The 24,811-nt window shown below is 45.9% G+C and overlaps 1 protein-coding gene across 3 annotated transcripts; it reads right to left on the reverse strand.

The window, feature by feature from the left end:
- Positions 1-1,108: 1,108 nt before the first annotated feature.
- ptbp1b (polypyrimidine tract binding protein 1b) lies at positions 1,109-24,563 on the reverse strand. 3 transcript variants are annotated; one of them, XM_061237914.1, is made up of 16 exons: positions 24,441-24,563; positions 22,739-22,792; positions 19,540-19,570; positions 12,498-12,567; positions 11,858-12,030; positions 11,539-11,685; positions 9,978-10,148; positions 9,050-9,160; positions 8,350-8,527; positions 7,825-7,902; positions 7,337-7,479; positions 5,022-5,055; positions 3,528-3,620; positions 2,493-2,709; positions 2,307-2,384; positions 1,109-2,189 (listed from the first exon to the last, which is right to left on the reverse strand). In XM_061237914.1, the coding sequence occupies exons 1-16, from the start codon at positions 24,446-24,448 to the stop codon at positions 2,057-2,059; spliced, it is 1,719 nt and encodes a 572-aa protein (XP_061093898.1). In that variant the 5' UTR covers positions 24,449-24,563; the 3' UTR covers positions 1,109-2,056. The 3 variants fall into 3 exon arrangements, with proteins under 3 accessions (XP_061093898.1, XP_061093897.1, XP_061093900.1); XM_061237913.1 differs by having other exon boundaries at positions 8,332-8,527; XM_061237916.1 differs by lacking the exon at positions 19,540-19,570 and having other exon boundaries at positions 8,332-8,527; positions 24,441-24,538.
- Positions 24,564-24,811: the final 248 nt, after the last annotated feature.

Below are 24,811 nucleotides of genomic sequence, written 5' to 3' on the forward strand. Positions count from 1 at the left end.
GGAGAAGAAAAAAAAAAAACGAAAAAAAAACACTTTGGTCCTAGACATATCGTCATTACCCTGAAGAGATTGCAATACGTTATTGCTTTGCACCTGAACTATAAACTTAAAAATCAGAACAAAACAGATGTGTACTTTCTGATCAATAGAAGGGATCCGTTTTGTGGGATGAAGGTAAACCTCTTTAAGGTTTCACAGTCTCTCCTTCCGGGGAAGGCAGCGCAAGAAGGAATGACTCAGGAGTTAAGACCTAAAATTCACAGTGGTGATCCAACTGACTAATGTGGCATGAGCATCAAATCAAGCGCAGCGTGTCGCCTTCACCGAGGCACTGTCGTGTGATAAGCACCCCTCAAAGTCCCCACCCTACGGTGGCCAAGTCACTGCAATACTTTAAGGACACTTATGAAAGGGAACGCGGGACTGGTCAAAGCTCTGATTAAGAGCATAAGCACATTTTTAGATACGATGGCGTTGGGGCATTTAAGGTTGGACTGGTACTTGCGCAGTGTAACAAATATTCACCGAATGACAAAGCACCGGAGGCACCTTTTAAAAACACGAAACATTCCAAGAGCATCACAGCCGTCGGGACCCAAAATGTACCAGCGCAGAGCGGTTATGAGTTACAGCCCTCTGCAAGCCCCCAACATGGAGCCGAAGGATAATGAATGAGTGAACGAATGAATGAAGGATATGAATGAGTTTCTCGTTTCCTGGCATCTCAGTAATGCTACTTTCATAATAATAATAATAATAATAATAATAATAATAATAATGGTTGAGTCACTTATAAGGCAAGCGGAAACTTATCCACTCGTTATAGAGCTTGCAAAGGGCCTTCGTTTTGGTTTTGAGCTTCAGAAAAATCAGAAAATGATGCAGGCAATGCAAATTGGATGGGAATTGCAGAGGAACTTAAGACTAGATGCATAACACAAAAGAGAGTAAGACACAGTAACCAACACAGGCAAGTAAAGTCTCAGAGCAATATAGACTTCAGCAAAGGCACAGTGGTAAAAAAAAAGGTAGCCACTGACCCAAAGAGACCTACCAACTATGAACTACAGTATAAGAATGATACAAATATACTCCATACAATATTGGATTTGTACAAAAAAAAAACGATTGCATAAATTTAAAAATATAATGGAATGAAAATGATCTAATCTAAATATAGATACAGTAAATAAGATTTATAGGAATATAAACCCCACTATTCAAGGAGTCTTTCTTTTTTGAAAGCTAAATAATGCAACTGGGACAGTGAATGGTCCAAACTAAAACAAATAATCAAACTTTTCTTTGCAAGTTGACCCAAAAACACTACTTTTCTATCATTTCATATAACACCAATTGAAAGTTGGACTACTCAAAATTGCCCCTAGCTGCATGAACCGCTAGCAAGACGTTTAAACCCCATCATATCTCCAAACACGCAATATTAACAGAAATAAGCTGTAAACAGGATATTTGTGAAGACGTCTTAAATCGACCGGGAGTCATAACTGAAGGGGATTATTAATTATAAAAATGCCAGTGCATTTACTTATTGGAGAAATGAGCAGTAGGAATAGTATCGAGTAAGGCACAGGGCACTGTAGAGGCAGAACTGACATTCAGAACTCAATGGAAACACCAAGACCTAGTGGTACAAGTCCCTGACAGGAGAGAACAACAAACAAATGCAAAAGGCTGAATGATTGTGCAACCTGACTGCCCCCAGCACAGGAATCCTGGAGACCAGAGGGGTAAACTATTTGTACTTGAGGATCACCCGTGCGCAAACATGGGATCTCTTATATCAGCTCAAAACAGAAAGGGGGGGAAAATCACTAAAATTAACTCTTAAAAAGGCCAATTAAAAACCTATATCATTTTCTTCTGCGTGGTTCAAATTGGCGTTTCATATAGATCTACATATAGACAAATATTTAATAAAGGAATGATGGAAGTGAGTCTTGTGAACAAAGTCCCTCTGAACGAGTTCAGCGTTGAAGTCTAAAGTGACAGCCAATCGCGGCCGGCCGCCCGTCCGTCCGCCCATCCGCTCTGCTTAAATGGTAGATTTAGAGAAGGACACCCTCAGATGGTGGTTCTCGCCGAGGTCGTGATTGTGGAATTCAATCAGCGACTGGATCGCCTCCTCTACCGAGCCCATCTGGATCAGCGCCATCTTGCGATCTTTCCTGAGCGGAGACAAAATGGACGCCGATTATGAATCTCCTCGCATTCAATACGAGACCGACTGCAGTTCCACATTGGAACAGGAATTTACATGGAACAAATTTTGAAAATGTACTTACTGGAAGAACTTGAACGCCTTGACCAAAGAATCAGAGCTTCCAAACAGCGTCTTCAGGTCATCTTCAACCACGGATGGTCTGAAAGAACAAGCGTGTAAAAAAAAATCATTATGAATTCCCCCCACCCCTCGATTAGACAGAAGGACATTGAAAAGAAACATGGATCGCGTGGTGGCTCAAACGCACGGGATGTTGGAGAGGTGCAGAGTGGCTGACGGTGGGAAGATGTTCTGGTAGTTCTTGGAGCCGGGCTTCTTGAAGCGGTGAAGGGGAGAGTTGCTGAAGTCCTTGGTCAGGCCCTGGTCTTCCTGGCCTTCCCGGGGAAGCTGCACGTTGGTGTGCTTGGACAGGGTGACGCGCACCGCCTTCCCGTGCAACTTCTGCCCGTTCAGGTGGCTCATGGCTGGGGGAGGCGCCGACAAAGTATTATTAATCCATCCTCAACCTTTTCAGTGCCAAGCCTAATGTGAAGTGGCTACACCCAAACCAAAGAGGTTTCGGCTTCGGTTGAGAAAATGGATAAAGTTGAGAATTTAGTTTTATAATGGGGACACAAAATGAGTAGAGCAGCCATTTTGATTGGTTGAAAAGGTCCAGAGTGTCATCAGGCCTCTCGGGACCGAGCAATAAAGCCAGCCTGAACATTATGACCACTTTGCCCTAGCATTTTCAAATGCGTAGCGTTTTTAATCCGGTTACGTTTCTTAGTCCGTTCTATTAAATGTTTGCATATGTATACATTTCAAATGCAAACATTTTGTACTGCACTTTAAAGCAACTATTGCCATTTTTAAAATGTGGTTTATAAATAAAAATAACCCGCTTTCTAGCCTGACAGTTTGAGCCAAGCGCAAGTGAACAGGCTATAATGACACATGCACTTAATACAGATTCACAATTAACAGACTTTAAACTTCTACATTAATAAAAATAAAAATAAAAAAGTCATGCAAATTCCTGCTAAAGGGCATTTTAGAGGATTAAAATGTTAGGGAAATAGCATTTTATGCTCTCTCCCTGTACTATAAAAACCTTTTAACTCAGAGGGGGCGTTTTCCAGATTAAACTGTGGTGGAAAATAAAGCTGCAGATAAACAAATATTTAAAATTACCGTGACTCAAGACAGGTTTGTGTGCATTGCTGCGCACTGAGTAGGGCTAATTAACCGTTTTTATCATTTGGTTCCCAATATCCACACCCACATTTCTCACAATACTTACCCAGCTGGGCCTGTGTGGCATCTGCCATCTGCACCAGGGCATTCTCCTTCTTGTTGAAGAGGATTTTTACTCTCATGACATCACCGTATACACCTTTACAGAGTGCAGGGGAGGACAGGGAAGAGGGGAAACCATGAGAAACACTTTCTGTTTCAGCCCCTGCCACTAGCAGAGCCATCTGGGCAGGGCAAAAAAAAAACAATGCTACAAGGCTTCAATTATAAACACGGGGGGAAGCTGCTATATACAGTAACTTTTGTTCACAATCAAGTCACTCCATTTGTAATGATTCTGTAACACTCGATAGACCACTAACTGGGTCCCCATGCACCGAATGAATTCAAGGATGGCACTTGTGAAAGCCATTTCTGGTACCTCTGTACACAAGCTAGGCTAACGGGTTGCTAAGATTGTATCAGACATTAATTTCACTTGTATGCAACAATTACCCGTGACATTAAACCGTAACCACAAATTCAATCCAAAATGAAAAACTCCCAACAGAAAGTTTGACGAGTGTGGAAAATTTAAAATAACTTGTTTTTTCGAGCTCGTTAAATCTGGATTGCAGAAATGTGACACTGCAAAAAAAAAAAAAAAAAGGCGTGATGAAAGGGAAGGCAAGAAAAAGATAAAGTAACTCCAGCCCTTTGTCCAGGAACAACGGCTTTTTGTAAACTAGCAAAGAAGCACATTCCCTTTCAGACAGAATTGTGCCAGCCTAAACTATAAGGGCAGGGGGGGGGACAAGGAGACTAATCAAGGTTGTGAGAGGACAGCCATGGGTAAGAGCAATGTACAAGAGAAGAATCAGAAGAAACGATTCAGTCTATTGTACTTTATACACAAAATGGAAGCCTTGACCATAAACAAAAAGCAACTCCGTATTATATTAAAAAGCATGCAAACCCATTAAACATGCAAATTTGTAAAAATGGAGGACAGTCCAAGCCATTTAAAATTATGGAAATAATCTCAAAAAATCAAACAATGCAAAGAGGCAAAAAGATACAGCATCTCCAGAATGGCAAATTAGAACAATACACTGAAGAGAAGGGACAGAGCTTTCAGAGGCTTTTAAAAGATTCAGTTTGAGCCTTGCACTATAGATGGACTAATTATATATACACTACAGTCCCAGTTATATTTTTCACTTGTATAACTGCACCAAAGCAAATTAGTGGTAGTTTCTTCCTGACTAAATGCAATTTGCTGGAGCAGAATCACATTTATTCATTGTTCCACGCCAGACCCAATGGAAGGAACATTTCACAAGGGATTAGAAATAAACCCAGAAAATGCTGCAGCTTTTTGCCATTCCTTCAAACAGGCAAAACAAAATCCCAAAAAGCAGAAGCACTCATCACTTTAAAAATCAATTGGTTTAAAAAAAAAAAATAAGAAATTAATAAAACAAATTAAACCAGAGCAAAAAAAAAAAAAAAATTATAACTGAACAAACAAGTAATAAAAAATATGCTAATGATAACATACCGAAAAGAATAAAGAGGCATTGGGGTGTAACTCTCTTTATAGGACAGCAGAGGAAGGCAGCGAGGTAGGAAGGGACAGGGAAAGATCGGAGGCAGGAGAATGGAGGTTGAACAGATCATCCACAGCGAGGCAGATCCACGGGGAACGGCATAAAACGGTGGTTCAATCATGAAGATGGTTAATATTTTTTTTTTTTTTTTTTTTGGAAGTAGAAGATGGAGGGAGGGGGAGGGAGGGGGGAGGGGGGCATTGATGTGGTACAATTAATATTGTGTGTGTGTGTGTGTGTGTGTGTGTGTGTGTGTGTGTGAGAGAGAAAGTATGTGAGTGTGGTGTGTGTGTGTGTGTGTGTGTATTGGTGGGAGTATGTGCGAGAGAATGCAAGTGTGTGTGTGTGTGTGTGTGTGTGTGTGTGTGTGTGTGTGTGTTGGTGGGAGTATGTGCGAGAGAATGCAAGTGTGTGTGTGTGTGTGTGTTGGTGTGAGAGAATACAAGTGTGAGTGTGTGTATATTGGTGTGAGTGTAGGAGAATGCGTGTGTGAATGCGTGTGTGAGTGTGTGTGTGTGTGTGTATTGGTGGGAGTATGTGCGAGAGAATGCAAGTGTGTGTGTGTTGGTGTGAGAGAATACAAGTGTGAGTGTGTGTATATTGGTGTGAGTGTAGGAGAATGCGTGTGTGAATGCGTGTGTGTGTGTGTGTGTGTGTAATTGCACACAGGAGGCAGATGGCAGGGGAATAAATGGGGCGTGCAATCAGTTGGCAAAAAGAGGATCCAGGGTCAGGGTATTGAAACAAAAAAAGAGGGGAGAGGGGGAATGGGGAGGGAGAGAAACAAGGAAAAAGGAGGTAAAAAACAAGGTCAGTATACACAAAGAAATGTGGTGTCCCATCCTGCAGAGCTGGCTCATAAACGCTTTAATCAATAAAATGGTAATGAACCTAGAGGAACACCAAAATGAATGTTTAAACATGGCACACAGAAAAAGAGCAGACAATATTTCCCTTAATTTTACTGTGGCTGCTGAATTAGAATGGAACAATTAACGTTCAATTAAAATCATAATCAACAATTAGGAAGAAATGTCAATATTTAAAAAAGACTGTTGAATCCAATTTGCTGGAGAACATTTTACGGAGCTTTAGAAGTAGTTCTGAACTGCTGGGAGATTGTGGTACAGTGCACACCCACTGACAAACGCAGTAACATAACCATTTATACAAGTAAGCTTACGGAATTTTATAGGGAGCAAATGGGCAATATTAAAAACAAATAGTTTAAAACTCAAACTAAAGACTCTAAAGGCTCTAAATGACCAAGACCGGATATGTGCGTACATTAATTTTAGTAATGACTGCAAGTTACTGCACAATCTATTTCCACCATTGCAGACTGGCTTGTTTGGTTTACATTTATCAAACAGCAATCACTGGAGTCTCTGGGGCTGATGATAGAAATACCGTGGGGCCAAAACAAGCAATTCTGGCTACGTATAAAAAGACAATAAAACTCAAGGTCTACAATGAAACGTGTATACAAAATGGGGCCGGAACCTTTAAGTCAAGATGGCCGCTGAATAACAGTCGACTGGAATGATCAATTAAGACTTTCTAATTTACTCCCTGCAACAATACAGGTTTTCTGTGGGAAAAGTATGGCTATTGCTCAGTGACACCATGCCGGGAGAAATTGGAAAAGGAATGGTACGATGTTTAAGATGGAGCAGGACAGGGAATGAGGGGGGAATACTCAAAGGGGGGGGGGGGGGGGAAACAAAACAAACATAAAAATCGAGATGCCACAAAAGCTCAGCTGAACAAAACTGAATTCTTAAGAGGAGCAGCAATAGGGGAAATGGGAAGAGGCAGTGATAACCCTTCAGCGTACAGAATATTCTGGGGAGGCTGTAGTGGGGAATTTATATATAGAAACTAGGGAAAAAAAAAAAATACACCTGCCTTCAGTGTACTGGTAGTGCAGGCGGCTTCAACAACTGACATTCGCCTAGCTTAGCTTAGCGTAGCCTAGCCGAGGTTAGCCTATCACAGCTTAGCCTAGCCGAGGTTAGCCTCACACAGCTTAGCCTAGCCGAGGTTAGCCTCACACAGCTTAGCCGAGGTTAGCCTATGACAGCTTAGCCTAGCCGAGGTTAGCCTAGCCTTAACCTAGCCAACTTTAAAAACAGGAGCGGGGCCTACACATTCACATTAATATTGGTTTTAAATGTAGTGTATTCAGCAGGGGGCGAGCCAGGCCTCAGTGCGTGTGTGTGTGTGTGTGAGTGTGTGTGTGAGCTCACAGGGCGGCGGTGCTAACCTCAGGGTTCAGGTTACTGACGAGCATAACGCAGTGGCCCCCGGTGAGGCCAGAGAAGCCCAGCCGGCCGGCGGCTGCAGCAGCCGCAGCGCTGGGGAGGGCCAGGGAGGCCAGGGCCCCCGGCATCCCAGGGATAGACAGCCCTGAGGGCACACGTCCGACAAAAGGGGGAAAACAAACGGAAGAGTCGGGTTATTCAAAACGCAGTGAAATCACCGGCACTATTCCATCCCTTTCAGCGGTTTAAACTCAAAACCGTCCCCCCCCCTCCCAGTTCTGTGACCCGAAGCACATTTTCTTAGCATTTGCGAGTCGTTGAAAACTAGGGACACACTTGTCATTGATGGGATGGCAATGAGTGCTAACGGTTCCCCCCTTATGGAGAATCTTTAGCGTGCTAATCGGGAGCGAGCGTGCGTGCACGGTGAGTGGGCAGTCTGGTCCGTGAGGCGCTAGAGAGGGAAGGCGGTTAAACTCGGGTCACTGACCTGCCTGCTGAATGGCGAAGGCGGGAGGGAAGCCGTGCGCTCCGGCGTACGGGTTGGCAGAGATCAGCCCAGGGGCCCCTGCAGAGGAGAAGAGCCACAGAACGGCACAGTCACACAGGGGGGCCAGCGAGGGCCGAATACAGGGGCACACAACAAGGTTCAGGATTTTTGTTCCAACTTCCGGTCTTAATTATTCAATTGACTTAAACATATCTTAAATGCCAACCATTTATCTGACATGAACCCTAATGTCTATAACAGTAAGTCCCGCCCACCCTACTGTCTGTAATAGTAAGTCCTGCCCAACCTACAGTTTGTAATAGTAAGTCCCGCCCACCCTACTGTCTGTAATAGTAAGTCCCGCCCACCCTTCAGAGTGCAAGTGTATCCTAATGATTTCACTGCGCTCAAGTACAGGCTAGAACCAGGGTAATTCAGAGGAAATTTTTAAAAAATCAGGTAACAGGTAAGAACAAAAAGCAGCACGCAGAGCGGCCCTCCACCTACAGGAGTGCAGCGTCTCACCGAAGGCGGCAGCCATGGCGTGGTGGTCCAGGGTGGGCTGGCTGTCGCCCGTGGGCAGGTCCGGCCGCGTGTAGTCCCGGCTCTTGTCGTTGTTGTACTTCACGTTCAGGCTGGTGAGCTTGGAGAAGTTGATGTGCAGGGTGCAGCAGGCGTTGTAGATGTTCTGCCCGTCCAGAGACTGGAGAGAGAGAGGGAGAGAGAGGGAGAGAGAGGGAGAGAGAGGGAGAGAGAGGGAGAGAGAGGGAGAGAGAGGGAGAGAGAGGGGGAGAGAGGGAGAGAGAGGGAGAGAGAGGGAGAGAGAGGGAGAGGGAGAGAGAGAGAGGGAGAGGGAGAGAGAGAGAGGGGGAGAGAGAGGGGGAGAGAGAGGGAGAGATCCATCAATGTGGAGAAAATTCCCCAATTACATTACATTAATGTCATTTGGCAGACGCTCTTATCCAGAGCGACATACAACAAGTGCAAAGTGTATACCCATAACCAGGGATAAGTGCGCTGAGACCCTAAACGGAAGTACAAGTTCAACGGCTACCTGTACAACAAATTCCCAATCCTTCACAGTAAAAATAATATAATTATAACAACATCATAGGTGGAATGAAAAACTAGCCGAACAACTTGTTTGTTTCACACACAAGTTAAATAGGGCAAGTCAAATGATTCGTGCAGTACCGTCTCATGGCAGGCAGAGGGCGCCACTTACCAGTTTAGCATGCTGCGCCGTCAAGCCATCAGAATACTGCAGCAGGGCTTGGAACTGGTTATTCTTTCTGAACGTGATAATCTTCAAAACTGTGCCAAACTTAGAAAAGATCTGCGGAAGCAATTATACATGGGGTAAGCGGTTGGCCTGAATAAGTCTACCATTTTCAAAAATGGTAAATAAAAATTGGATAAAAGCCTGCTGTAAATGCAGGGGGTACAGTATCAGGTACAGTACGTAGGTACCTGGTGTAGCTCGCCGGTGGAGCGTGTGTGTGTGTGTGTGTGTGTGTGTGTGTGTGTGTGTGTGTGTGGTGAATGAGGCATTCATTGTAAAGAGTGTTGGATAAAAGCAAGTTGTAAATGCAGCAGGTAACTCACCATAGGTGTGAGTGAGAGTGAGAGTGAGAGTGAGAGTGAGAGTGAGAGTGTGAGTGTGAGTGTGAGTGTGAGTGTGAGTGTGAGTGTGAGTGTGAGTGTGTGTGTGTGTGTGTGTGTGTGTGTGTGTGTGTGTGTGTGTGTGTGTGTGTGAGTGTGAGTGTGTGTGTGTGTGTGTGTGTGAGTGTGAGTGTGTGTGTGTGTGTGAGAGAGTGTGTGAGTGAGTGAGTGAGTGAGTGTGTGTGTGAGTGTGAGTGTGTGTGTGTGTGTGTGTGTGTGTGTGTGTGTGTGTGTGTGTGTGTGTGTGTATGTGAGCGTGTGTGTGCGTGTGTGTGTGAGTGTGTGTGTGTGTGTGGGTGGGTGTGTGTGTGTGAGTGTGTGTGTGTGTGTGTGAGTGTGGGTGTGTGTGTGTGCGTGTGTGTGTGAGTGTGTGTGTGTGAGTGTGTGTGTGTGAGTGTGTGTGTGTGAGTGTGTGTGTGAGGTTAATTCCAGGCATTGTAAAGTTTGCTGTAAATGCAGTGGGGACAGCATTAGGGACAGCGGGCGGGTACCTGGTGCAGCACGTCCAGGGTGACGGGGTAGAACAGGTTCTCCACGATGATGCGCAGGACCGGACTGTGTCCGCCCATGCTGCCGGGGTCGGCCACGGCGGCCATGGTCATCCCGCCCGCCATCCCGCCCGTCTGGACCGCGTTCACCGCCTGCAGGGCCGCCTGAGCCCTCTGGGGGGAGACAGAGAGTGAGCCGGGCCGCCAAAACCACCGCCATTATTTTCTCAAGCTCATTTCCTGCTCGTTCCTGCTAGTTCCTGCTAGTTCCTGCCCGTCCGCGAGACTGCTTAGTAGCGCCACTGTGGTTGGCTCCAGTATGGGTCATTCAGACCCGTTTTCAATGCAAGGGTCAACGGGGCGAAGTCTATTTTCGTACGACGACAGCAGATATCCCCCACCCCCACAAGAACAGTCGGTTGTAATTGGGTGTTTTTTTTTCCCCCTCAGATAATGTCTCCCCATGCGTCCCCCCTATCATTAGGCCGGTACAGTAATACTTTGCGGGAGAACCAGGGAGAGATCACGTCACTGCGAAGTCACGCTCAGAGGAGCCACAGTCAGCTGCCCCCACTGCGCAGTCTCAGGCTCCAAACCGTACAACACGGGGGCGTCGGTAAACCCGATTTCCACAGACTCAGAACGCTTTTCACTCGCCCCCCGGGTGATGTAACAGGCATTTGATCCATAATTCCTCTAGTCTATGGCATGAGCACATTTTCCATCGCTCCCTTTCAAATGCCAGGAACACCAAAGTAGGTTTAACAAACTCTGAAAGCCACAAATTCTTTACGGAAAAAGCCAAGCTGGCACTGACTCATGCTCAATACAAATCGACCTGCCAGATTACTACAGCCCGGCATCGACATGGACCATAAATAAATACAATTAAAACGGCAGGGCGGGTAAAGCGGCAGCAAAAAAAAGACTTCAATCTTTTAAGAATTAGACCCGTACTTGCAGGATTCCACACGGGGTTTCCAAACCAAACTCAGCCTTCGGGGTGGTAGATATTCGTGCAAAGCGCAAACACAAACATCTAGGAATGCGGCGTGTTATCACTGGTTTAAATAATATTTACACTAAGGAGGAGCGGCCAGGGAGCGAGTTTCACTGCGGTTATCAGCTAAGAGGCCGCGGGGGTGAGGCACAGCTGGAACTAACAGCTCTGATGGCATGCCGTTTCCCAAGAAGCTATTCACAGGTAGGGGGGTGGGGGGCACGACTGCCTGGAGTAAAATGGTGCACAGCTCCACAAGGTAATCAAACCTGGGGCCTCGCAGAGACTCGGAACTCTACAAAAGACAGGAAACGGGAACAGCGTCAGCAAAACGGGGCTCATTGTTCGACGCTCCACTGCGTGGGAGGATGGGGGGGGAGGTTTTATGCGACACGGGCGCACAATACACGGCCAAAGTTCACTTCGAAAAGAAATCAGAAAGCCGTACCCACCTACGTACACACAACCGCCAAACACACAAATCCCTCGGGAAACGCCGACGCTTCGCACGAAGACGTCAATCCACCTGAAACGGCCGGCAAGACTCGCGCGTCTCCAACTCACCACCTGGTTGGGCGAGTTGTCGGTCTTCAGCTCCTTGTGATTGGAGTACTGCATGAAGATGGGGTGGTTCCGGATGACGGGGGTGAAGGAGGCGTAGTAGCTGACCATGGTCTGCGCGGCCTCCTCCGTGTTCATCTCCAGGAAGGCCTGAAACGAGAGACACCGTCAGGTTCCCCCCCGGTCAAGACCGGAAACCGAGACCAGAACCACACGAAAAGGCAGGGCCGGGCAATATAGCCGTTGCGGTACACTGAACAGCTTTTTTTAAAACGCAGTAAGAACCATCTCTGGCAGGCGGCGGTAGGGCCCGGCGCAGTACCTGGTTCTTCCCCTTCAGCATCAGCAGGTTGGTGACCTTGCCGAAGGGCAGGCCCAGGGAGATGACCTCGGCCTCGTTGATGTCGTTGGGAAGCTTGCGCACGTGTATGACGCGGGACGGGATTCCCGGGCTCCGGATTTCACCTTTGAACTTCTTGGTGTCGTTTCCATTCGCTGCAGGACGAGAGAAACAAAAACAAGACGCTTATGACAACTCTGTCTTGTTAGCAGTCCCATATTGTACACCAGCGCTATTCAACCCCTTGTACTGTGGGCCTCAGTATCTGCAGGTATTTTCTCTTACAGTACGCTACACCACCTGATTTCACCAATTAGCTTATCTGAACCAAGCAGCTCCAATAGTGAGTGAAATCAGGTGGTGTAGCGCAGGGTCGAAGCAAATCCCTGCAGACACTGCGGCCCGCACTTGACTTCCCTTTGGTTTGTTCTGGCTACAACGGTGGGGCAAATTAGCGTATCGTTGTGATGTCACAACCACACGGAAGTCCAAAAGGCCCGTTTAAAAGCACATTTTCTTCATACGGATTGTGTGGATTTGGCGACTGTGCATGCCAGTCGGTTTTTTTTTTCATATATAATACAATTTCCCACAATATGGACCTTCATAAAGCAAGGCTCACCTGGTCCAGAAGCGCTCATGATATAGGGTCCGTTAGAGACACAAGAGGAAAAAAGCTCGTCAGATCCTCTCTGCAATAGACAGAAAAACATCAAATTTACACAGTATTACAAAAAACTGCAGCTTTTACAGGCCTTTCAGAAACATTCCACATGCCGTGCACATTAAGCTCATAACCTGAAGGCAAACCAGTGACAAACCCCTAATGTGCCAACAAACAGCACTGTTAAAAAACAATTAAAACAAAAGCACTGCAATCACACTGGACATTCACTGCAGATCAGGCAAAAAGCGGTTTAGCACAAACCTTCCCCTTTGAACCTCGTATCGTACCTAAAAAATTGTTTGCGGTCGTCACGGGGCAACTTAAAATCGAGCCGAATACAAACGGGAACACATGTTCTCGTCCCAAGACCACGGGCCAGAGCCTAAAGCAGACCCGTCTACACAGGGGCAGTGCCCACTGCTCGGGATGCTGGGAAAGTAGGCAATCCCACAGGGCTCATCTCCACGCCATTCCACAACAACCCGTACAGAGGGGGCACCCCGCGACACGACAGGCATCCTGCGGGTACCCGTAGGACTGTCAGCGGGGACTTTTCATTGATGTGCTGTAGAGGGGGGGGGGGGGGGGGGGGGGGCCCTAGGCCATCGCTTTGAAGTGTTCCCAACCGTCCGCCATTAAAAACTCTACCCAGTTTTACATGTCCATTCTTCATGAACAGGCTGTTTTAGTGTTTTAAGGCTCACTGATATCACGTTCTGATTGGCCGGCTTAAAAGCCGAACGCAGACTGCGCCGAACGCTGGGATCCGTTCCGGCTACAGGGTGGGCGGGGCTGAAGCAAACAAGTTGTGAGGTCACAGCTTCACCGAAGTCAAAACAGCCAGTTTAAATGCATATTTGCTTTGAATTTATAGGGTGGGGGGGACGACGACTGCGTTTTGATAATGTATTTTTATAACCCCCTCAACTCCTTTATAACCCAAGGGAAGGGAAATGTGATTTTCCCCCACAATGTGACCTTTTAAAAAGCCTACGACAACATCGAGAAGAAGCAGCGTTCACAAAAACGCCCCAATTCCTGAAGCCGTGTCAGGACTTCAATAAAATAAAAAGTAGTGAGGGACAGCGCAGATCACCTCCCCAGCAGGAAGAGCTCAGATCACCTCCCCCGCACCTCCACTGCAGGGAGGGGGTCGTGTAGCGCCCCACGGATCGGCACGGCTCCAGGGGAGGAACACAAGCCTCAAAAAGGAGTCATTAATTCCCGGGTCGTCAAGCAGCAGGAATGAGTGGGAGGGAAGAGTCCAATTCCACAACCTCCCTCACACACACCCCCTGCACTAGACCAGGTTTCAGGATCACAGAGCTAGCAGGATAACCGCATCGAGTAAAAAAAAAAACATTTTAAAAAACCCGAAACCCTCACAAATCCGTAACTTAAAGAGCGGCGACATTTTCTGGAAAACTGCAATCTGCTCCGTAAAATACCCCCACCCCCCCACCCCCCACCGCCTGCTTATCTTAAGAATCTTAAAGCTCTGGGCTTCCTGTTTTCAGGCGATTCATTGTTCTGCAAGGTCCCATGTCGCAATTTGCGCTTGGATTGTCGTGCAAACGGTTTCCAAACTTAGAAGACTCCCGTCATCACAATGCAAGCGAGACCAGAGGGCCAGGAACACGAACAGCAAATAGAAAATAATGAAAAGGAAAAAAAAATTTAAAACGAAACCCACACAAGCCAGTTCACTACCCAGCCATTTAAAAAAGGACCACAATCTCATGCTTTTCAGTGCCGTTCCTGGAATAAGGGAAGTTAACCAAGGCCTAATCGTTGGCATACATCGTAAACTCCCCTCCTCGATAAAAAACTAAAAGCCACAAAAATGACACCACTGCATTTGGTTTGCAGAACTACCCGTAGATTTCGAACAGATGCACCCAGACTAGATACGTTAACATACAGTTATGGACTGTGTACAGCGAGGCCCGAATCAAAATTCAGGAAACGGTAAGATTGCGAAATAATAAAATGCACACAAAAAGCAAAAAGACAACACCAACGCCTTGGCCTCTCTCAATAACTGGACATGGCGATTCCATTAGACCGCATTGACATCACACTCCAAACGCATTTCCAGATTTGGCCTTCCACAAACCGAGCCAACGGCAGCAAAAAGAAACCGTCGCTACGCCTCATGTCATTACACCGCATCTATATTCAGGCGTTCAATACCCTTATCCTAGCTCGTACTTCATCACACAATTCAAATAAATCAGGTTAAATGCCTTAAATACTATGCCAGACGCAATACTGGCACTTCAGTAATTACATTAGTTTGGAATGCTCGAGGACCCTCACCCCATGACCTCTGACACGATGTGACTTCTGACTGGGAGTCAGTTTGCAACCCAGATTCAACTGCAGTGGAAGACCACCAGCCAGTGTGAGAAAAGTAAGCTATCGTATGCCACCTCAGAACACGCTACAGAAACCTACATGGAAACGCAACATTAGCCTAAAGATCCCCCCCCATTTTATGCTATAAATAATTTTGAAATGCTCCCTTCACGCAATTGGGATTGTTGGGAGGTCTAGGTAAGAGTGTTCTTCACGGCTCTTCTCTCACTTCTCTCGCCTCAGGCAGCAGCTTCAAGTGCAGACAATAACGGACTGTGTTAGACAGCCCCGCCCGCAATAAAACGGGCGTTGAACATCTGTAAACCGGTCTGGCAATCCCCGACCAGCGTCCCAAGATCCCAGAGCAGACGAACCCTGAAGAGACGCATCCCATTGGTCAGGTTCCAAGGAGCCCGGCAGACTGGTCGGTCGTGATTGGCTGGGAGCAGCTGAGCACCGTGTTAGCTGAGCCTAGAGAGCCCTCCACAAGACACTTCCTCGCAACTTTAAAATGTAGTTTTATTTCATTAATTTATCTATTTTTAAGTATCCGTTTCAGATATTTCCACACAGATTCCCTTTCCAGCCGCACCCCCCCCCCTTACCCATCTCACCCCCTTCTCTATACCCAGAATTTCTCATATATGCAGGCGGCCTGTAGCGTAGTGGTTAAGGTAAATGACTGGGACAGGCAAGGTTGGTGGTTCGAATCCCAGTGTAGCCACAATAAGATCCGCACAGCCATTGGGCCCTTGAGCAAGGCCCTTAACCCTGCATTGCTCCAGGGGAGGAGCTTAGTCTAGTCAACTGTACTTCGCTGGATAAGAGCGTCTGCCAAATGCCAATAATGTAATGTAATGTAATGTAATATATACCTATGTATTTTCAGCACATACCACTCATCAGAAACGGTCATTCTTCTCTCCAAGACCCCTTCACCCCCCTAAGGACAAGCACGCACTCCTACACAACTCCTCCCCCCCGACACACACACACACACACAAACACACACACACCACCACAACTCACATTTTAAAATACCAGCAGTGTGGTAACCCAATCAAAAACACATGTGGACGCGAGAGAGAGAGAGAAAGAGAGAGAAAGAAAACATTTAGCGAGTTCAGTCGCGGCGCGGCGCGTTCCTGCGTCCGGAGCCCCTGAGGCTTCGTGCTGCAGCCGGGCGGGAGGCCGGGGCAGAGCCGGGGCGCACAGACCCCGCTTTGTGTCCGCGCCATAATATCCCCACACAGACGGTCCTCGCCTGGAGGAGGGCCACAGCCTCTCCGCCAGACCGTCCTCCGTCTGGAGCCCCGGAGAGAGGCGGCTCGCACCACTGTATTCACAGAGCACTTCACAGGAGCGTGAGCGCGCAGGGGGGGGGGGAGCCGGGGCCCTTCAATGACCGCTTTTGTGCGTGCGAAGAGGGCAGAAAGATCAGCGTTGTACGCGGAAAAACAACACCGTTATCTGCGTCCGCATCATCGCTAAATAAGGCCGGTGGAAATATGAAACGGGACTATGAAAACGGCAACCTGCAGAAGCAGGAGGGGGGGGGGGGGGGGGGGGAGAAAACGGAGGGGGAAGATTTAAAGGTGAGGCAGGCAGGGAAAGAAAAGGGCCGAAACGGCCACTTAACAATGCGTTTGAGAAACGGGAGCCGTTGCCATGGAAGCACTGAATGTCACTCTCACCATGGAAACCCTACCCTAAGGCTTCCCAGGGTCATTTTAAACCCCACCCAACATTCTACGGCAGAAAGACAGCAGTTGTGTATCACGCAGTGATCTCACCTGCCCGTGTAAAGCCGTTCGGGCGCAACCTGCCTAACCCAGGAGATAAAAAAGGGACCAGCCCGCAATCACATGAATAATACAGCAGGGAGAAACAAAGGGTTTGTTTAGAGGTTGTTGTTTTTCCCATTTTGCTCAGGGTAGTTAATTTCAGGGAACTCCCCCCGCAACGGCGTTGAACAGACTTAACCCTTTAAAGATGCAAGCTAACAAATATGCCATTAGAATGTTCTGAACTGGACATTCTAATGATGACACAATCGCTACTGGCAACTGAACGCAATGGGAGTTCTAGAACACTGGCTTGGAATTTTTGAAAACATTCTGAAAAATAAACTATTCTCCAAACGGTTAAGAGTTCTCGGTGACGTGGCTAACCACTGAACTCTATACGCTCTGTGGCTGCTACACAAAAGGAACCGCCCAGCCCCCTAATGCCCCCCCATCCCAAACCCACGTCAGAGGGGGTGCTCATCATGGCCAGGCTAGCCCAGGTCCAGTCATCTCAGGGCCCGTTTCACCCCCTCCACAGGCCCGTGCCGAGCCTCTGCAGATCACCCCCTCTGAAGAGGATCCTGAAACTGACACATGCAGGAGAGGAACATGTGTGTTGATAGAAGGGGGCCCATCATATTTGCATACGATGAATGGACCCCATTCATCCCTTCATCGCGTTAGCGGAATCTCCCGTCCTTGGGGGAATGCTTTTGAGGGAAGCCATCTTGGGTGCTAAGGTAAACAATCGGCCGTTTGCGCTCCGAGCCCTTCCCCGCCCCCCGGCCTTTCACAGGGCGGGGGGCCGGACACCGCCCTACGTCACACTCGACACGCCCCAAAACAGCCTGGAGCACTGCTGATGGGCACATGATACCAGTAATCTGACTATGGAGAATGGGTTCAGGTCACAAAAGGCTTGACAGTGCAAGCTATCTCCCCTGTGGGAAAACTGACAAAAATACAAACCATTCAAAATGAGAATGGCCTTATTACCACTATACTGCAGCCTGTAAATTTAACTACCCCCAGCTTTCATTTCAAGTTTTCATATTCAAATGGTAACACAAGAATTGATGGCTGGTGCATGCGTACAATCTTACAAATCCTGCCATGTTCTTTTAACAGTGAAAAGCAAGATTGCTACTTTAACTATAGCTTACTAAATTACCCTAAAAGAGCTGGAATTCTTCAGGGCGAGAGGAGGTTTTCATTTTAGTTTTTAGACAAAATTGCCACGGTCGGCGGTTAGGAAACTTCAGAACGGGGGGGGGGGGGAATTCTCCTAAAGTGAAGCCATCCTTCAGTAGAGTTAGTAACGGGACGCCGCAGGGCCAGAGGAAACAAGACAAATACGGGTTGGAAAAAAAAAAAAAAAAAAAAAAAAAAAAAGGGCAGCTCCCCTTCCTGTGCAGATAAGACAAAGGACACTGTCATAGTGAGCCTTTAAAAAAATGCGTTCTCGCATTACTCTCATCACCGAGATATCGTCTCACAAACACCGTCTGCAACAATCGCCCTTTGTTCCGCACCTAGGTCAGGCCGGCGGGCGGCATTCCGCGTGCGATTATCTCTCACAGGCCACTGCGGCGCGCAAGCGGAGCGGAGTGCCTTTGAAGGCCGGGAGGACTGCGCCAGAACGGAGGTTTTAAAAAACCAATTACTATGACAGAAACGCGCCGCTCCCCGAATAACCTGCGCATTCCCTCAAATAAATCAGGAGCAGGACGGGCCTCTCGTTCGTTCGTACATACGTACGTACACATGTACGTACGTACGCTTAAAGCCAGAACCGAGTTCGGCCTCCTCGGACCGGAGCGCAACAGTACACTCCCCGCGCATTGTCTGGGAAAAGGCGCAGTTGCGGCGGGGGCAGGGTAAGGTTATTCATTTCCCCGACAGGAATGAAGAATGTAACAGCGCAAGCACAACGTGTACGGGCCTGTCGACAGCATCCTGTGACAAAGCGGGAGCGCCCGAAAAAACGCGGAGAGGGTCGGGAGAGTTTGGCGGAATCTGGGAGCCGGGGAGATTGGAATGTACCAACGGCATTCCAGGCACAGTGCCCAGCGAGCCAGCAATTACCGTTTCCACGGAAACAGCCATGTTCAGACCACTCCAGATGAAAACAGTTTAGTCAAGGGGTGGTGGGGGGGGGGGGGGTTGTGGGGAAGACTACAATCTTCTTGGGATGTTAGGAACTTCAGTCAAACCAAGCTGAAGAGTCATCATTTTATGCAGTCAAAGCTCAACTCTTGCATTCCTTTAATTTAATTTAATTCTGTGCCGGGTTGCGCCTTCTCAATATCCCACAAGCTTTTCGTTCCGTCAACCTGGACTCAATTACGGCATGCTAAAAAGCAGTGCGTGCACAACTGCATTCTCTGTGTCTTACCAAACCGTTTCTCTTTTAGCCAGTCTGCGTTTCTGAAAAACCTAATTTCCGGAAACACACAGGCAATGAGGTTTCCTAATGGAATACAGCTTCCTCACGAGTCTAGAGGACATCCTTTAAAACTGGACGAATCCTGTCACTGGACCCATTCATATGGGTTCTTCCTTGAACTGAATATTATACAATTACCCAAGGCCTTTAAACAGCAGCGATGAAACAAAAGTACTGGGTTTGCCACCCAACACCTGCTTAAAAAAAAAGAAAAACAGGTATGGGAAGTTCAACCCCAGAGCTCGGGTTACTCCACTCGGTAACGTACACCTGGTCTACATGGGGCACTGTTTAAATGATCACGCAGTACCCTCGTTTACGAAAAAATCTGATATGAAGGACTCACAGTAATTCCATTCAGCAAATATGGGGAGAGGCAGGAAATATGAGAGGAAGAGGTGCCTACCTTTGTACCAACTGTAATATCGTGGACACTGCTGTGAAGAGAAGGAGAAAGGAATGTTAGATAGCTAGCAGTAAAGATGAGAATTTAATTTGTAAAAGATACTGGAGGTTAAATAGTTAATGGAGGTCACAGATACATCCAGGGGTTGAGAGAAGGTTGGGGACTATGAGAAAAGGCAACAGTTTTGCAAGATCCAAATTTGAAGTTACCTGTAGCACACAGAGCATTAAAACGGAGAAACGGCAAAGCAATGGAAAAAAAGGATGACAACAGAAGTTTCGAAGCAGGTATGCCACACAGTTCAGCAGATAAGAATGAGTCTAGTCCTTCAGGGAAACAAGATTAAAAGGTGGCTATGAAATCACACACACACACACACACACACACACACACACACACACACACACACACACACACACACACACACACACACACACACACACACACACACACACACACACACACACACACACACACACACACACACAATTGGAGGAAGATGAAACCCAGGCATCAGTCCAAAATAAGCTTAGTCCTGTACGCAAATGGAAAAGCTGTGCTTTCAAAAAGTTTGTTGCTTCCTTTTTGTCAGATATTTAAAAAGACATGTACAATGGAGCTCAGTAAAAAATCTAGCCAATAATTTGTAAAAGCAGCATTTAATGAAAACAGGAGACAGTCAGGAAATGTGTATCCTTTCATGCAGGGAGTGTCTAACAAAGTGGACAAACTAGTCTCTTCTGCAAAGACTTCTTTGTATAGTACGCTTCAGAATAAGGACAAACTAGGGACTAGAACAAGCACTAGAGACCAAGACCGACATCTGGATGCAACTATAAATCTGCTATTACAACCAGCTATAATAGCAATGTACTTCAGCAATGTGTTGCGGAAGCCAATTACAGGGAAAGACTACTCACTATTAAACCAACATAACCATAAGCCACTAGTACAAATGCACTAGTCAGCACTAGTACAAATGTATTTAATATTCACTACAAAGTACTAACGGTACTAAGTCTTACTACTGGAAATGACAGCACCAAACCAGTTTTTAGTACATCCAAGAATTTAATCTTGCATCTCCTGGCCAAGAAAAAAAACCCTGCATTTGCACCAGCACACCTTGGATAAAGTCGGCCAAACGACCAACGGGTTCCACTTCCCACAGGGCTACTCTGTTCCTGAAATATGAGCAGAATTTCTGCGCACTGCCCTGTTGACACCGGCTCACATTAAACTCCCGTTCACATCCTGTTTCACATGGGCCCCGAGAAGGATACAGAGCAGTAGAGTGCTCATTCACACACAGCCTAAAGCAAGTATCCTATCCATGTTTCACAACCCCCCTCACACACAGACAGAGGGGAGATTATCCATCACAGCCTCCTCAAACACTCAATCCATAACACAAACTTCTGCGTTGATACACCTAGCGGGAAAATATCAAAGCAAGCAAGTATTCACAGGGAGTGCTAGCCCACAATTACTACTAATGCACATTACCATTATGAACCTCGCAACAGACAGAGTTCAAAAGCAATAGGTCATTTTGAGAAACGTAGGACAAATATACTTGGTTATTCAGGCCGACAGAAAGTCCACCGCACAAACAAAACGACCCAGAAGTCAGACAGCACAAATTGTGGTTTCCATTAGGCAAAAAGCAATGCAAAATGTCTAACAGACTTATGTGAAGCATTGAAACAAAACAATAAAGACAAGATTACATCTGTATTAGAATACCATTCCTCAGTTCTCCTCATTGGCCAAGTTCAACATTGTTCAGAAGAGAACACAAAGGCCATCACAGTAACGGCTAAATCCCTGTAAACAAGTTTATACCCTTTGACTCAACAGGCATGGCTTAGACACCAGTGACGCATTTATTTGATAGCAATGATTTAATCACTTGGCCAAACCCTAGATTAGCTACTTTCATTTACCTAAGCTCTTTACAAACACTTTATCATAAGCAAACCCAAAAATAGCTTAGGTCAACTAAAACATACTAGAGAGGCATGCACATCCGGAAATAGAAAATCTAGGTCTGTGAACATTACAATAAGGAAAACTGCAAAGATTAAAATGTACACACAATTCATCCTCTACTTCCATAGAAGCAATTTAATATACCAATATTATTTCACTCTCTTAGCCCAGCCAAAAAGAAAAACCATAGGACACTGGTATGTGCTGTGGATGTTAGGCTAACTGCAGAAGTTAGATTATGTCCCAGCCATTCAAGCTTGCAAATAATGGGGCAAAAATTAGGCCATACCTGGGTAATTATCCCAAATTAATTAACCTGGAGGGTTTAAACTCATCTGTCCATAGTCCCACTATTGTACAAAGCTGGTTTATAGTACTCATATTTGGCACATCACCATACCATCAAAAGTGGTTGGGTTTTAAAGCACATTTTCTGCCCATCAGCAAGCAAGCTTCACTAAATTAGGCCACCTTTTTCCATGTGGTGGAAATGGAAGATAGAAAAAGGTATTATGGCTTGAATCATATCCATGAAAGCATGCTAAAGGGAGGGATGAATATTGTGAACAATTTGAATATTCACTGGGCCAATAAATCTAATGTATGCAGTGCTACTGGACTCAGCTTTATGTCTCCAGTTCTGCATTGAATTGTCATTTCGCAATTTAATGCAGTAACAAGCATTCATTGTTTTGTTGATTAAATCCCTTCATGAATAATGAATTACAACAACAAGACCCTCCCACAGTTAGGAGCCAGATGTGTTGAATTCATAAAACTTGAGTTGCAAGGTTAGGCTAAAAGGTTAGCACCTTTTAAATTCAAAGATGGGTGCAAAAGTAATGGACGGAGACACACACACACACACACACACACACACACACTCTCTACAGTTTATAGATGCTGGCAACAATATTACCCGGTAAAACTCAATCACAGTGCACATAACAAACCTTCAGGGTTTTTTGTAATTTTTAACTTTCCGCATTCACATTCAGGAATGCAGGAAACGGCTCAAACTTTATCAGTAACTATTGAGGCGCTAAGCGCCGGCAGAGACCACATCAACAATTCTGCACATTCCAAGACAATTAACACAGGAAGGCGGCTGAAAAACGAGGTTAAAAAAAATTACTTCCACAAGCAGAGTGGAAAATGGTTCCATTCCAAAGGACAGCATGCACAGGTGAAAAATAGTTGAACTTACTCTATTTCCGTAGCGTAACTAGATCCCATAGGATACAAATCAGTCTCTAGACGGCTGTGGAAAGAGGGAGGAAGTTACACCACAATGCATTTTACCAACCACAGTAACTTTACTGTTATACAAACGCCAAGGTTTAAACTTTAACTAAGGTAATGTCAGCATACATGTTGATCTAAACACCCAAACATACCCTATGCTTAAGCCAGCATTGGAATACCAACGGGTGTCTGAGTCTCTTGAGGCAAACATTCCTTTAAAGCTTTATTATTTTTTTAACAGTATTTCTGTTCAGCTTGGAAGACAAATTAAATACCATGGTTATGGGTGTTAGCCAACATATCTTAAAACAAATGTAATGTGACACTAGGCACACCCGCCACAATCCAGGGCAGAACGTTAACATGGCGACCTGCAAAAATCTTTCCTCTTCATCGAAAGGTTTGAAATGTCTGTTATTTTGAAAAATACATTTCTGTTAGCAGGTCGTCTTCCTAAATCTATCGATCCATACGGTTACATTGTTAATCAATTCGACGATACGTTGATGTCTACAGATTCATTCTGCAAATTAAACAAGTCGGTTTACATAACGTCACTGGATACTGGATACGATAACGTTTTCGTGAATTTAGCCTGGTGCATCAAAAGAAGTAGCTAGCTACTAAACAACCCGTCAATTTTGATAGCCTGAAATCTAGCGCAACTGGTCGAACAAGTTGCGTGACAGTCAGCCTCATCAGTTTGATGTAATCAAATCAAACTGAACAAGGTTGGTGAATTCGATTTCAACTAGATTAGTCCAACGCCTTCCAAAGCTTGTAAGCTAGCTGGCAACGACCAGTCAAGTCTGTGTCGCCTAAAGTTGGTTAGTCTAGCTAGGCTATATAATGCCTGTTAAGTGGCTTGCTGTTTGTTAAAGACGATCATTGTTAAATATATTACGCGTATGATACGAATATTAGCTAGCTAGCTACGTTAACTTACTATATTACTGTGCACATTGCCCCCTTGGTCGAGTTGTTGCTTAGCTAAGTTAGTCGCATAAAACAGGAAACCAGTGATGCGTTCAGGGTTCTGCCACCCAACACTGTGCAAGAAACGGGAACGCAGTTGAAGATACTATGGCAAGCGCCAGTTTACACCCGAATCATACGTTTATAGTCCAAGAAAGTTAACGAAACAACGTTGTTAGGCTGTTTTCTGGAAACTTTAAAAATCCTACAGGTGGCTGGCATCGCAATTGAAGAGAAGAGTATTGGCCAACTAGTTTAATGTTGCTAATGTTGGCCATCTTTAAAAAAAAAAAAAAAAAAACTTTGTTTGCCCATACTGCTCACTAAATTACACTGATCAGTTTGCTAGTCAAGTAACTTAGCATGAGCTGAGCTAAGTGTTAGCTAAGCACAAAAAGCTAGCAATCTCGCTAGGCTAGCCCCCCCCCCAAAAGTTAGCCAGCCTGCCCAGCATCGCCGTGTTTGTTGTAGCCTGGAATAAGGAAGTTTCTATCGCAACGAAAGAAAATGTATGCTAGCTAAATTAGCTAGTTGCTAGCTGCATTGAACAGTTAATGAACGGCTACGTTAGCAAGCTCAGGTGAAAGTTTTTCAAAGTATATACAACATAAACACTTTTATCACGTGTTCGATTTTAGTTTGTAATAAATTCGAATGAAAAGCACAGTAATCTAATCTTTATTACTTACCCGTCCATTGCACAATACAGAACTACAGGTCAGAGCAGCGAGTGTGCAGTCTGGCCGAGTTTTCTTATACCCCTACAAAATGGCGGAGTAAAGATGCACTCTGATTAGCCCAGCGACTGGAGAGAACCAAAAAAGAGGTGGGCGCGGTGGGCGTCGAAAAACAGAAGTGCAAAGTGGTTGGACAAGACGACGATACCTCACAGAGGGCGGTCAAAAAAGTTGCATGTGAAGTTTGATTGTTGGCAGTAGTTGTCGATTAAACCTCCACCTTCGCGTTTCAAAAGGCTGGTTGGTCTAGGTACCCAATCTATCAAGTCAGTAGGCGGTTCAACCCTGTGTTGTTTCAGCCCAGGCCAACCTCGAGAGAAAAC

The sequence above is a fragment of the Conger conger genome, chromosome 4 (genome assembly GCF_963514075.1).
Source record: "Conger conger chromosome 4, fConCon1.1, whole genome shotgun sequence".
Classification (NCBI taxonomy): Eukaryota; Metazoa; Chordata; class Actinopteri; order Anguilliformes; family Congridae; genus Conger; species Conger conger.